General features: G+C 50.7%; 1 protein-coding gene across 5 annotated transcripts in view; it reads right to left on the bottom strand.

Moving 5' to 3' along the window:
- LOC141047289 (uncharacterized) overlaps positions 1-13,968 on the bottom strand; it is a 147,521-nt gene extending 133,553 nt beyond the window's left edge. For 3 of the 5 annotated variants that reach the window (XM_073542337.1, XM_073542338.1, XM_073542339.1), the window contains exon 1: positions 13,736-13,968. In XM_073542337.1, coding sequence (XP_073398438.1) covers positions 13,736-13,855 — 120 coding nt within the window. In that variant the 5' untranslated portion in view covers positions 13,856-13,968. The remainder of the gene's footprint in view (positions 1-13,735) is intronic. The other 2 variants (XM_073542335.1, XM_073542336.1) reach the window with 2 other exon arrangements.
- Between the last annotated feature and the right edge of the window lie 1,053 nt (positions 13,969-15,021).

Raw genomic sequence — 15,021 nt, 5'->3', positions numbered from 1 at the left:
GAATGGACGCATCAGGGGGGACTCACTAGGGAGATTTACACTAAACTCCCACTTGGGCAGCAGTGTGGTGGATTACGCAATAACGGACATAGACCCAGCAAACATAAATGCCTTCATAGTCACCCCTGAAACCCACCTGTCAGACCACAACCAGACACTGCTGTACATGAGATCCACGGACAAACAATCCATAGAAAAGCCACACCTGACCAGTCTACACAACCTGCCACCATCCTACAAGTGGCCCAAACAGTTATCCACTGAATACACCAACATGACTAACAGAACCGATATCCAAGAGCTACTTGTAAATTTCAACACAAGTAGTTACGCATCAAACCAGCAAGGGGTCAACGGGGCAGTGAATGACTTTAACAACATCCTATACACCATGGCAGAGCTAGCAGGCATCAGAAGAACCAACCCCAAGAAACCAACAAATAAACAAGGCCAAAAATGGTTTGACAAAGAATGTAAGTCACTACGCAACTCCCTAAGGGTAGCCTCAAACCAAAAGCACAGAGATCCAAACAACAGGGACCTAAGAGCGGCCCATGACATCCTACAGAGGCAATACAAACGCACTCTCAGGGAGAAAAAACAGAGGCATATCTGCCAAGAACTACAGAAGCTTGAGGACTCCCTCCAGGACAACTCATTCTGGGAGACCTGGAATCATATCGGCACAAAGCCCAAGCAGAGCACCCTCCACATCCAAAATGGCAACATCTGGCACAGCTACTTCAAAGGCCTCTATAAGAACATACCAGAAGAAGACCTAACCCCAGAACAGAAGCACCTAACCACTAAACTCAGACATGGAGGAGACAATCAAAGACTTCCAAAATCCTCTGGACATACCAATCAGTGTGCTGGAAATAAAAGACAGTATCAAATTTATGAAATGCAAGAAGGCCGCGGGCAGTGACGGCATCCTGCCAGAGATGATCAAATTCAGTTCCCCAGATATACATGCAGCACTGGCAAAACTATTCACCAACATCCTGAGTGCTGGCTACTTCCCAAAAAGCTGAAGTCAAGGTCTCATAACGCCCATCTACAAGAATGGAGACAGATATGATCCAGCAAACTACAGAGGAATATGTGTTAACAGCATTCTGGTAAAACTATTTAACAGCATTATTAACAAAAGGATCATCACCTTCCTCACCCAGCGGGACACCCTCAGCAGAAGCCAAGCTGGGTTCATGCCAAACTATCGCACCACGGATCACATCTACACCCTGCAAAGCCTCATCAAGACCCACATCCATAGAAAAAAACAGGGGAAAATATTTGCATGTTTTGTGGACTTCAAGAAGGCCTTTGACTCAATGTGGCACCCAGGTCTGTTCCTGAAACTCCTGGAGAGCGGAATAGGTGGCAGAACCTACGACATCATCAAGAGCTCATACACTGAGAATCAGTGCAGCGTGAAGGTGAATGGAAAGAGGACGGCCTTCTTCCGGCAGTGCCGTGGGGTAAGACAGGGCTGCAGCCTGAGCTCAACTCTATTTAACATCTACATAAATGGACTGGCAGCGGCCCTGGAATCCTCCTCTGCCCCAGGTCTCAGCCTGCACGACCGAGAGGTGAAGATCCTGCTGTATGCAGATGACCTCCTGCTGCTTTCCCCAACCGAGAGAGGCCTCCAAGATAGCTTGGCCGTGCTGGAAACATTCAGCACCACATGGGCGCTGCCCATCAACCAAAAGAAGACCAAAGTCATGGTGTTTCAAAAGAGGAGTTCTAAAGAAACCTCCACTTCCTCCCTCACACTAAATGGTGCCACGCTAGAGAAGACAAGCAGCTATACCTACCTCGGTCTGGAGCTAAGCCAAACCGGGAGCCTCAAGCAAGCAGCAGAGACCCTGAAAGGGAAAGCATGCAGAACCTTCTATGCCATCATAAGACAAATGTACCACCTCAAACCACCGGTGAGAGTCTGGCTCAAGATATTCGACAGCATCATCACACCTATACTGCTATATGGCAGCGAGGTATGGGGTCCAGCAACCTATCCAGACCAGAAAAAGTGGGATTCCAGCCCAACCGAAGTCTTCCATCTGGAGTTCTGAAATATCTCCTCCAGGTACATCGCAGCACTTCAAACATAGCCTGTCGGGCAGAGCTGGGCCGATTCCCCTTATGGCTCACTATACACAAGAGGGCGCTATCACACCAGGCGCATATACAGAACAGCAACCCCAGCTCCTAAAATCATAAAGCCCTGCTGAGCCAGAGCCAAGAGCAAGCCAGGAACCTCGGCAGCCAGCTCAACCAAAGTCAGCAACACACCCTAACTAAAGCCCAAATAAAAGAGATCTCAGAGAGCTTCAAGATGCAATACATAGAGGGTTGGAAGAGTGAATTGGAGAACTCCCAGAAACTCACCATCTACCGGTCACTGCGGAGGGACTACACACTGGCTCCATACCTGGAAAGGCTACGCCACCCCAAAGACAGGCAGACCTTGAGTATATACAGATTAAGCGCCCACAACCTAGAGGTGGAAACAGGGCGGCACCGACAGACATACAAGCCACGAGAGAACAGACTGTGCCAGCACTGCCAGCAGGGGGCTCTGGAAGATAGGGTGCATTTCCTGCTGCACTGCAACAAATACTCAGCAGTGAGGGACTCCCCCTTCCAGAAACTTACCACCCATACCCCAGACTTCCCATCCAAGGACGAGGAGAGGAAACTCTGCATCCTACTGGGGGAAGAAGAATCAATGGTGGAGGTCGCCGCCCAATATGTCACCACATGTCATAAGATGAGGAGGAACTAAAGACCTCCAAATGGACAATCACTCCCCAAATTTTGCCCCCAACACCCCATCCCCACTACCATAATCCACTCCCCTGCCACACTTCTTTTCTTGCTCTGGCAACACTAATTGTATTTTGGTCCTGCCAATAAAGCCTATTTGAATTTGAATTAGAGAGAGAGAGAGAGAAAGAGAGAGAAAGAGAGAGAGAGAGAGAGAGAGAAAGAGAAAGAAAGAAAGAGAGAGAGAGAGAGAGAGAGAGAGAGAGAGAGAGAGAGAGAGAGAGAAAGAAAGAAAGAAAGAAAGAAAGAAAGAAAGAAAGAAAGAAACAAACAGAGAGACAGAGAAAGAATTTTGTCCAGCAGCCAGACAGAAACGTGGGTTAAATCGGGAAATAGCGGATCCGGACACGAAAAAAATGTTACATGCTCCCTCAGGGCCGCAGAGCGGACGCCAAAATCTTGGCGGATCCGTACAAAAACGGATCAAATGGACAACCATCCGTCAAGATCCGCCAATAATGCACGTCTGAGGAAAAAAACGGATCCGCCAAGAAAAATGGCGGATCCGTTTTTTTCCCAAATCGGCGGATCTTGACTGATGGTCACAAACGGAAGTGTGAAACAGGCCTAAGCATCTCTCATTTCTCCAGAGCTGGTTAAAAGTAACTGAGCTGTGATTGGCTGCTATGAGCACGTTTTCCCACTTGACAACACCTCAGCAGACACTGACATGGTGGGAGAAATCTAGCATCCCCAGGAACATAAGCTCCAGCCATTGTCTGCCCCCCAGAAAGGAGCACAGAGCACATGACAAATGAATCCCCCCCTCCCGTGGATCAATGGTATGCAAGTTAGGGCAAATCCACTCAGCGTTTTGGTACTGACCCCAGGCCTTTCTGAAAGGGATCTCCGGTATGGAAGTCAGGGCAAATGCATCCAGTGCTTTGGTTCTGACCCCATGCCTCTCTTAAAGGGATCCTCAGTATGGAAGTCAGGGCTCTATTAAAGGGATCTCCTGTACGGAAGTTAGGGCGAATCCCTCAGCACTCTGATTCTGACGCCAGGGTTCTATTAAAGGGATCATTGATATGCAAGTCAGGGCAAATCCACTCAGCGCTCTTGTTCTGACCTAAGGCCCCTCTTAAAGGTATCCCCAGTATGGAAGTGAAGGCAAATCCAATCTGCACTTTGGTACTGACCCCAGTCCTCTCTTAAAGGGATCCCCGGTATGGAAGTCAGGGCAATTGCCTTCAAATGCTCTGGTACTGACCCCAGGCTCTCTTAAAGGGATCTCCGGTATGGAACTTAGGACCGTTCCACTCTGCGCTTTGATTCTGACCCCAGGGTTCTATTAAAGGGATCATTCGTATGCAAGTCAGGGCAAATCCACTCAGCGCTGTGGTTCTGACGCCAGGCCTCTCTTAAAGGGATCACCGGTATGGAAGTTAGGACCTTTCCACTCAGCGCTCTGGTTCTGACCCCAGGCTGATGGGATGATGTGGGATATTAGGGGTAGTAGTCCGGTGGCTCTGGCTGACGGGATGATGTGGGATGTTAGGGGTAATAGTCCGGTGGCTCTGGCTGACGGGATGATGTGGGATATTAGGGGTAGTAGTCCAGCGGCTGTGACGGGATGATGTGGGATATTAGTGGTAGTTGTCCGGTGGCTCTGGCTGACGGGATGATGTGGGATATTAGGGGTAGTAGTCCAGCGGCTGTGACGGGATGATGTGGGATATTAGGGGTAGTAGTCCGGTAGCTCTGGCTGACGGGATGATGTGGGATATTAGGGGTAGTAGTCCAGCGGCTGTGACGGGATGATGTGGGATATTAGTGGTAGTTGTCCGGTGGCTCTGGCTGACGGGATGATGTGGGATATTAGGGGTAGTAGTCCAGCGGCTGTGACGGGATGATGTGGGATATTAGTAGTCCGGTAGCTCTGGCTGACGGGATGATGCGGGATATTAGGGGTAGTAGTCCGGTAGCTCTGGCTGACGGGATGATGCGGGATATTAGGGGTAGTAGTCCGGTGGCTCTGGCAGATGGGGAGATGTGGGATATTAGAGGTAGTTGTCCGATGGCTCTGGCTGACGGGATGATGTGGGATATTAGGGGTAGTAGTCCGGTGGCTCTGGCTGATGGGACGATGTGGGATATTAGGGGTAGTAGTCCGGTAGCTCTGGCTGACGGGATGATGTGGGATATTAGTGGTAGCTGTCCAGTGGCTCTAGCTGACGGGATGATGTGGGATAATAGAATTAGACTTACCGGTAATTCGTTTTCTAGGAACCTTCCACGACAGCCACCTTGGAGGATGTCTCCCCGCCCTAATGGGGGACAGGAACACAAAGAGGTTAAATAACCCTCCCCTTCCTGCTACCTCAGTGTTTTTTCTGACATACTAGCATGAATAGTTACCGCCAGTAGAGCAGGAATCATCAGGTAAATACATCATATAGGGAGGGAAATTAGTGCTGTCGTGGAAGGTTCCTAGAAACCGAATTACCGGTAAGTCTAATTCTATTTTCTCTAGTCACCTTCCACGACAGCCACCTTGGAGTCATGCCAACGTTAATTTTTTAGGGAGGGACTACGGCTTGCAAGACGCGTCTGCCGAACGTCAGATCCCTATTGAAGTCCAGTCTATAATGTCTGGTAAAGGTGTGCACAGAGGACCAGGTGGCAGCTCTGCATATCTGCTCTGAAGACGTATTTCCTCTTGCTGCCCAGGACGTAGCGACTGATCGAGTGGAGTGGGCTTTTAACGACTCCGGCGGAGATAGATGTCTTGAAGAGTATGCCAGGGAGATGGACTGCTTGATCCAACCCGCTATTGTGCTCTTCGCTGCCTTCTTCCCTTTGTTTCTTCCCGAATACTGAAGGAACAGGTTCTGATCAATTCTCCAATCCTTGGTTGCTTCGAGGTAGCGGAGAACCACCCTGCGAACGTCCAGGGTATGAAACCTTCCCTCTTTCGGATTAGAAGGATTTGGGCAAAATGAGGGCAACACGATATCCTGGCTTCTATGAAAATCTGACACCACTTTGGGCAAAAAGGAGGGGTCTAGACGCAGTACTATACTGTCAGAATTGAGTAGGAGGTAAGGTTCCTGTACTGATAGGGCCTGTAACTCCCCCACCCGTCTAGCCGATGTGATTGCTACCAGAAATACCGTTTTGAGTGTAAGAACCTTCAATGAGATTTCTGACAGGGGCTCAAACGGGGCCTGTGTTAGGCTATTGAGTACTAAATTAAGATCCCAGGGGGGAACCCGATCAGGGACTGAAGGGCGAATCCTGCCTGCCGCTACCATGAACCGCTTGATCCAGCGGTGTCTAGCTAGGTCTTGGTCAAAGAAAGAGCTAAGGGCAGATACCTGTACTTTTAACGTACTTGGAGTAAGCCCTAATCCTAAGCCCTTCTGCAGGAAATCCAGTATTTGGGCAATATTTGGATGAAGGGGGTCAGGGGCCCCCGGGAGGCACCAGGAGCAAAACCTCTTCCATATCTTGCCGTAAATTGCGTTCGTCACCGGCTTTCTGCTTTTTTGAAGGGTCCGAATCACCTTGTCCGACAACCCTTTAGCCTTTAGAATATTGGCTTCAATAACCAAGCTGCTAGACGCAGCCTGGTCGGGTTCGGGTGAAGCAAGGGACCCCGAAACAGGAGGTCGGTGTTTTGGGGTAGGAGCAAGGGACCCTCTTGGGCCATGTTCAGCAGAGCGCTGTACCAGCTTCGTCCTGGCCACATGGGAGCCACCAGGATCGTTGTGACTCCATCTGCTCTGATCTTCTGTAATGTTCTTGCCAGCATCGGGATTGGGGGAAAGGCGTAGGCCAGTCTGAAGATCCATGGATGGGCAAACGCATCTGTCCCCCGGGCTCCATACGTGGGACTGAGGGAAAAAAAGGTCGCCACCTTTGCATTCTGCGCATTCGCGAACAGGTCGACTTCTGGGTTTCCCCATCTTGAGACTAGGTTCTGGAAGACCTCTTGGTTCAGACACCATTCCCCTGGATGGACGTCTTTCCTGCTCAGGAAGTCTGCCTGGATGTTTTCCGACCCCTTCAGATGTACTGCGGAAACGGATAATAGGTTCTTCTCCGCCCAGAGGAAGATCCTTGCTGCTACATTCTTTAGACTGGCGTACCTTGTGCCCCCTGGTGCCTGAGATACGCTACTGTGGTCACGTTGTCGGAGTATATCCGAACATGATGGTTTTTGACTAGGGCAGATGCGGCTTTCAGCGACTCTTCTACTGCTGTCAATTCTCTTAGGTTTGACGATCCAGATCTTATGTTCTGGGGCCATTGCCCCTGAAAGTATGAGTCTTCGATCACCGCCCCCCAGCCTCTCAGGCTGGCATCGGTACATAGTACCTTTAGAGGAAGCTGATCCCAACTTATTCCTCGCCTCAGGTTCCGGTAATTCAGCCACCACCAAAGGCTTGTTTTCACATGTCCTGGAAGCGGGATTCTTTTTGATAGGTTGTTTGAATACCTCTTTGCGTTCATCAGGACATGATTGGAGGACTCGCGTATGAGCTTGTGCCCAAGATACCGCCTGAATGCACGCCATCAGAGAACCCAGGATGGACATGGCGTCCCTTAGTGTTGGCGCCTTCTGGTTTCTGAACCAGATTACTTTCTGCCGAATGTCTCTTTGCCGATCTTCAGGGAGAAAGGAGGTTCTTTCTTCTGAATCCAAGAGGATTCCCAGGAATTTTCTCCTTGGAGAAGGATAGAGGGCCGATTTCTGGAGATTCGGCATCCACCCCAAGCCCTCGAGTATCTGTAGGGTCCTTGATATGTCTTGGTTCAGCCGGACTACCGATGGTGCGATGATCAGCAGATCGTCTAGATACGGCACAATGCATATTCCTTGAAGCCGGATAGAGATGACTGCTTCCCTCATTATCTTTGTGAATACCCTTGGTGCTGGGGATACCCCAAACGGCAGGGCGTTGAACTGGAGGTGGCGGATTTCTTGGCCGTGGAAGATAGCGAACCTCAGGAACTTTCGGTGGTCTGGATGAATGGGGACATGGTAATACGCATCCCTCAGATCTATCGTGGCCATTTGCCAGTTTTGCCCAATCAGCGGAATCGCCGACTTCACTGATTCCATTTTGAACCTTCGGTACTTGATGAAGTGGTTCAGGGGCTTCAGATTTATTATGAGCCTGTGTTTTCCTGAAGGTTTTTTTTATCAGGAACAGGCGAGAATAATGCCCCCTGCCCTCCTCTTGCGGAGGCACATATGAGACCACTTCTTCTCGTAGGAGTTCTTCTATCTGACGCCACAATATTCTCTGTAGACCTGGGGACTGTGTTGGAGTAATTCTTAGGGCGTGTGGGGGGAGGGTGCTCGAACTCCAGCTTCAGCCCAAATTGTACAGTGTGCAGGACCCACTGGTTTGAAGTCGTGGCCTGCCATTGGGCGAGAAACTGTGTGAGTCGACCCCCGACCCGGTAGTCACTGTTTCTCCGGGGGCTGCTGCTGTTGGGGCACAAGGAGGTTTCTCCCTTTCCCCCCCTTTCGGGTAGCTCCATCGACCCGTCTTGCCCTTTCCTCTGAATGCTCTCTGGGAGGTCTGCTCTCTTGAGGGACGAAAAAACCGCCTTTTGGTGGATTTCTGTTCTGGCAACGACTTATTCTTGGATGTCCTCTAGGACCGGATCAAACACATGGTGTCCCTGGAAGGGGATAGCACACAGCTTCGTCTTGGAGGTGATATCACCCCCCCATGATTTTAGCCACAAGGCTCTCCTGGCCGAATTTGAAAGGACAAGGGACCTTGCTGCCACCCGTACCGTCTCTCCTGAGGCATCCGCTAAGTATCCCGTTGCCTTCTGGAGAATTGATAGGGAGTCTAGGATTTCCTCTCTTGGAGTACCCCCCCGATAGGTGGTCTTCCAACGTGCGTAGCCAGAAAAACAAAGATCTGGCTACACAGGTGGATGCAATATTCGCCTTGAGCAGGTTCGTGGAGGCCTCCCAGGACTTTTTAAGATGGCTCTCTATTTTCCGATCCATTGGATCCTTTAATTGGGAAGCATCCTCAAAGGGTAAGGACATTTTTTTAGTGACCTTAGACACCTGGACGTCTATTTTAGGGATCTCCCATATAGAACCATCACCCTCTAGGGGGAACCGATTTTTAAGCTCAGAGGGCACAGTGAGCGCCTTCTCGAGGGAGGACCACTCCTGAGATATTAAATCCTGTATGACCTCATGAACCGGGAACCCTTTCCTACCTTTGGGTTTCAACCCTCCAAACATCTCATCCTGGACTGAGAGTTTAACCTCTTCCTCCTCTAATCCCATGGTGTTTCTCACCATAGATACTAACTCCTCCATATCCTCTGAGGAGAAATAATATTTTTTCGCATCATGACTGGATGTGGACGTGGAGCCCTCATTTTCCCAGATATCCTCCGATCCAGAGGAACGGACCTCTCCTGAGTCCGAGTCAGCTTCCACAGGTGCTCTTTTCCTCTTTTTTGGGGCAGGGCCCTGGGCCGCGGGGGTCTGGGCGGCTATGGAGGACTGCACCTCCTGTCTGATGAGAGTTTTTATGCTGTCAAACAGGGAGGGTTGCTCGGTACGCAGGATATTTTGTGTACAGGGTTGGCATAACTTCTTCCTGTAGTCAGAAGGAAACCTGGCACCACAAATACCACACTTGCGAGGATTTTTGGGGACCGAGGCCTTGTCTTCCTGCAAGAAGAAGAGAGGCTCGCTCAGATCCGTGCCACCGTAGTTTCACAGAAAAAAGGGGGACCGACCCTGCTACTCACTGTAGGAGGGGGAACGCTGGGCTCCGCAGATGCTGCAGTTGAGGGTTTGTCACCATCCATGCTGTACACACCACAGACACAGGCTCCTCCCTCCTCCTTTGTCCCTGGGGAGGATCTGGTCGACCCCCGCCGCCATTGGAAGCATTTCCCGGGTCCCCTGGGTGCCGGCGCCCGTTTCCCCCTTGCAGGACGCCGGAGGCCGCAAACCGGAAGTACGCGTCACCGCAACTTCCGGTTTACTGCCTGCCCCCTCTGGCGCGCGCGCCGGCTTCCACCTGCAGCGCTGGAAGGAGGGAGGATGCCGGGGAGCTGTGCAGGACCCCGCAGGCACCATACCGCCCCGCTTTACCCCGGAGGGAGCGGGAGGGGCGGCAAAGTCCCGAGTCACACCGCGGTGGAGACGAGAGCAGCATGTGGAGGAGAGGCGAACCCCCGACCTCGGCTGCCCAGCTTCGGTTAGTATCTAGGGCTCCGCTCGCTGGCCACGGCAGCCCCTTGTGACCTCTTCATGCCCCGATAGGAGACAGGAAAAACACTGAGGTAGCAGGAAGGGGAGGGTTATTTAACCTCTTTGTGTTCCTGTCCCCCATTAGGGCGGGGAGACATCCTCCAAGGTGGCTGTCGTGGAAGGTGACTAGAAAAATTAGTGGTAGTTGTCCAGTGGCTCTAGCTGACGGGATGATGTGGGATATTAGTGGTAGTTGTCCAGTGGCTCTGGCTGACGGGATGATGTGGGATATTAGGGGTAGTAGTCGGGTGGCTCTGGCTGATGGGACGATGTGGGATATTAGGGGTAGTAGTCTGGTGGCTTTGACGGGATGATTTGGGATATTAGTGGTAGTAGTCCAGTGGCTCTGGCTGACGGGATGATGTGGGATATTAGGGGTAGTAGTCCGGTGGCTCTGGCTGATGTGGGATATTAGTGGTAGTAGTCCAGTGGCTCTGGCTGACGGGATGAAGTGGGATATTAGTGGTAGTTGTTATGATGAGTCACCGAAGGAGGAAAAAACAAAATACCAGCTAAGTCCAGAAAAACCAGAGAGGTTGGCAGCTATCGGATTGCAGACCCCTGGACCTATCCACAACAACTAGCAGTAGCCGTGGGGGGTTCCTACGGTGCCCTAGACCCCTCGATCACAGCCGGAGAACTACATAGCCTAAAGACAGAAAGGGGAAAAACTAAACTGCCCCAGAGCAGACCCCAAAGCAATAGGCAGCCCCCAACATATAATGACGGTGAAGCAAGATGAAAACACTAACACAGATAGAAAGATAGGTTGAGCAAATGATGGGGCCCAAGCTAACTAAATAGGACAGGATATGAAAGCTGCTGTCTGCCATCCGCAAAAACCCTATCAAAATGAGCCAACCGACTGATAGGAAAAACAGGCCCTGAAGTCGCTAGGCTTCAAAAGACTATATCAGCACTCAGGTATATTCTGAAGACAGAGCAAAAGATCAACAGATCAGAGACAAAAATGGAATTCAGCTCACCCCCGGCCGGGGATGGCAGAACTCCCAAAAAACAAGGCAAAACAAAACTGAAGAGTACAAAGCAGAGCAGAAAAACTTAGCTTTGAGATGCAGGAATCAGACTGGTCTCCAAGAATCCAGCAGGAAAATCACCAGCCAGGAAGAAGGGCGTCGGCAGCCTTATATCCAGTCCTCAATTCCAGCCACCCAGTCATCATCTAGCTGCCCAGGTGTTTGGTAATCAGCCTCACTACCTTCCTTCACTAGAGGAGGGAGTTCATCAGACCTCAATGGTGAAGGGAAAAATGAACTCACAACAGGTAGTAGTCTGGTGGCTTTGGCTGACGGGATGAAGTGGGATATTAGGGGTAGTAGTCCGGTAGCTCTGGCTGATGGGATGATGTGGGATATTAGGGGTAGTAGTCCGGTAGCTCTGGCTGATGGGATGATGTGGGATATTAGGGGTAGTAGTCCGGTAGCTCTGGCTGATGGGATGATGTGGGATATTAGGGGTAGTAGTCCGGTGGCTCTGGCTGATGGGATGATGTGGGATATTAGGGGTAGTAGTCCGGTAGCTCTGGCTGATTGGATGATGTGGGATATTAGGGGTAGTAGTCTGGTGGCTTTGGCTGATGGGATGATGTGGGATATTAGTGGTAGTAGTCCGGTAGCTCTGGCTGGTTGGATGATGTGGAATATTAGTGGTAGTAGTCCGGTGGCTCTGGCTGATGGGATGATGTGGGATATTAGGGGTAGTAGTCCGGTGGCTCTGGCTGATGGGATGATGTTGGATATTAGTGGTAGTAGTCCGGTGGCTCTGGCTGATGGGATGATGTGGGATATTAGGGGTAGTAGTCCGGTGGCTCTGGCTGATGGGATGATGTGGGATATTAGGGGTAGTAGTCCGGTGGCTCTGGCTGATGGGATGATGTGGGATATTAGGGGTAGTAGTCCGGTAGCTCTGGCTGATGGGATGATGTGGGATATTAGGGGTAGTAGTCCGGTGGCTCTGGCTGATGGGATGATGTGGGATATTAGGGGTAGTAGTCCGGTGGCTCTGGCTGATGGGATGATGTGGGATATTAGGGGTAGTAGTCCGGTAGCTCTGGCTGATGGGATGATGTGGGATATTAGGGGTAGTAGTCCGGTAGCTCTGGCTGATGGGATGATGTGGGATATTAGGGGTAGTAGTCCGGTAGCTCTGGCTGATGGGATGATGTGGGATATTAGGGGTAGTAGTCCGGTGGCTCTGGCTGATGGGATGATGTGGGATATTAGGGGTAGTAGTCCGGTGGCTCTGGCTGATGGGATGATGTGGGATATTAGGGGTAGTAGTCCGGTAGCTCTGGCTGATGGGAAGATGTGGGATATTAGGGGTAGTAGTCCGGTGGCTCTGGCAGATGGGATGATGTGGGATATTAGGGGTAGTAGTCCGGTAGCTCTGGCTGATGGGATGATGTTGGATATTAGTGGTAGTAGTCCGGTAGCTCTGGCTGATGGGATGATGTGGGATATTAGGGGTAGTAGTCCGGTAGCTCTGGCTGATGTGGGATATTAGGGGTAGTAGTCCGGTAGCTCTGGCTGATGGGATGATGTGGGATATTAGGGGTAGTAGTCCGGTGGCTCTGGCTGATGGGATGATGTGGGATATTAGGGGTAGTAGTCCGGTACCTCTGGCTGATGGGATGATGTTGGATATTAGTGGTAGTAGTCCGGTAGCTCTGGCTGATGGGATGATGTTGGATATTAGTGGTAGTAGTCCGGTGGCTCTGGCTGATGGGATGATGTGGGATATTAGTGGTAGTAGTCCGGTAGCTCTGGCTGATTGGATGATGCGGGATATTAGGGGTAGTAGTCGGTGGCTCTGGCTGATTGGATGATGTGGGATATTAGGGGTAGTAGTCCGGTGGCTCTGGCTGATTGGATGATGTGGGATATTAGGGGTAGTAGTCCGGTGGCTCTGGCTGATTGGATGATGTGGGATATTAGGGGTAGTAGTCTGGTGGCTCTGGCTGACGGGATGATGTGGGATATAAGGGGTAGTAGTCCGGTGACTCTAGCTGATGGGATGATGTGGGATATTAGTGGTAGTAGTCCGGTGGCTCTGGCTGAATGGATGATGTGGGATATTAGGGGTAGTAGTCTGGTGGCTCTGGCTGACGGGATGATGTGGGATATTATAGTGAATGGGGCTATGCGGAGTGGGCGGGGCTCTACACTCAGCTTTATAGCTTTATATATAATCATTATAATTTGTTATAACTAACCACAGTTAGTTACTATGCCCGGGCAGCGCCGGGCTCTTCAGCTAGTGATATTATAAAAGCCATAGCCCCAAAGGGGCTGAATAGATTTGGCACCAAGCAAAGAATTGGGGTGCCATCAAATAATCTGAGGTAGTAGGCCATGGTAAAGTGTCCGAGGCAGCTGGTTGTGGCTGCAGAGCCCAGCTAACAGGGGCATATTGGGGCATTACACTGTGTGGGGCCAAGAAAGGGGCCCTGTACTATGAGAACAATCCGTTTCCTCACTGCCTGTCCTCCATAGTTGAGCCGTATGTATCTATTACAGGAAACAGAACAAAATGCAATGATTCTTATAAAGAGGCAACAAAAACACCAAAAAAGTCTCAGTGCTGAAAGGGTTAATGTTCCCCTCACACGCTCAGTAATAGGGAATCTTCACTTACCTCCACCTGCAGAGCCGCACTCCACATATATCGCTGCTCTGTGCACAGGACCTGTGATGAGGTCACAGGAGGGGAGGAGTCATGGGTCACATGATATCCAGTGCAGACGCTACATGGCATTGGAGTATTGATGGGAAGTTCGACTCTTTTTGGTGATCCGGCTCTTTAAACGGCTCTTCTTTTTAAATCGAAATCTATTTTCCACGGTCCTTGTTCCTAGTCTTTGCCTGTAAAGTGAGAGCCTCATTCTCCACCTGTATAAGGATCTAGTGACACAGTGTAGACTGTTATTCAGCATTGCTGTTTCCTCAGATTGTTAGCTCTTGTGATCAGGCCCCTGCTCCTCGCTCCGCTCTCTCCTGTACAGTGAGGCCTCATTCTCCACCTGTATAAGGATCTAGTGACACAGTGTAGACTGTTATTCAGCATTGCTGTTTCCTCAGATTGTTAGCTCTTGTGATCAGGCCCCCGCTCCTCGCTCCGGTCTCTCCTGTACAGTGAGGCCTCATTATACTCCTGTATAAGGATCTAGTGACGCAGTGTAGACTGTTATTCAGCATTGCTGTTTCCTCAGATTGTCAGCTCTTGTGATCAGGCCCCGGCTCCTCGCTCCGCTCTCTCCTGTACAGTGAGGCCTCATTATACCCCTGTATAAGGATCTAGTGACGCAGTGTAGACTGTTATTCAGCATTGCTGTCTCCTCAGATTGTCAGCTCTTGTGATCAGGCCCCTGCTCCTCGCTCCGGTCTCTCCTGTACAGTGAGTCCTCATTATACTCCTGTATAAGGATCTAGTGACGCAGTGTAGACTGTTATTCAGCATTGCTGTTTCCTCAGATTGTCAGCTCTTGTGATCAGGCCCCGGCTCCTCGCTCCGCTCTCTCCTGTACAGTGAGGCCTCATTATACCCCTGTATAAGGATCTAGTGACGCAGTGTAGACTGTTATTCAGCATTGCTGTCTCCTCAGATTGTCAGCTCTTGTGATCAGGCCCCTGCTCCTCGCTCCGGTCTCTCCTGTACAGTGAGGCCTCATTATACTCCTGTATAAGGATCTAGTGACGCAGTGTAGACTGTTATTCAGCATTGCTGTTTCCTCAGATTGTCAGCTCTTGTGATCAGGCCCCTGCTCCTCGCTCCGGTCTCTCCTGTACAGTGAGGCCTCATTATACCCCTGTATAAGGATCTAGTGACGCAGTGTAGACTGTTATTCAGCATTGCTGTTTCCTCAGATTGTCAGCTCTTGTGATCAGACCCCCGGCTCCTCGCTCCGGTCTCTTCTGTACAGT

Source organism: Dendrobates tinctorius, unplaced genomic scaffold, assembly GCF_039654945.1.
Source record: "Dendrobates tinctorius isolate UK_male_01 unplaced genomic scaffold, ASM3965494v1 ptg000126l, whole genome shotgun sequence".
NCBI classification, from domain to species: Eukaryota; Metazoa; Chordata; class Amphibia; order Anura; family Dendrobatidae; genus Dendrobates; species Dendrobates tinctorius.
The sequence above is the reverse complement of the archived record's forward strand: the minus strand, read 5'-3'. Positions and strand labels throughout refer to the sequence as shown.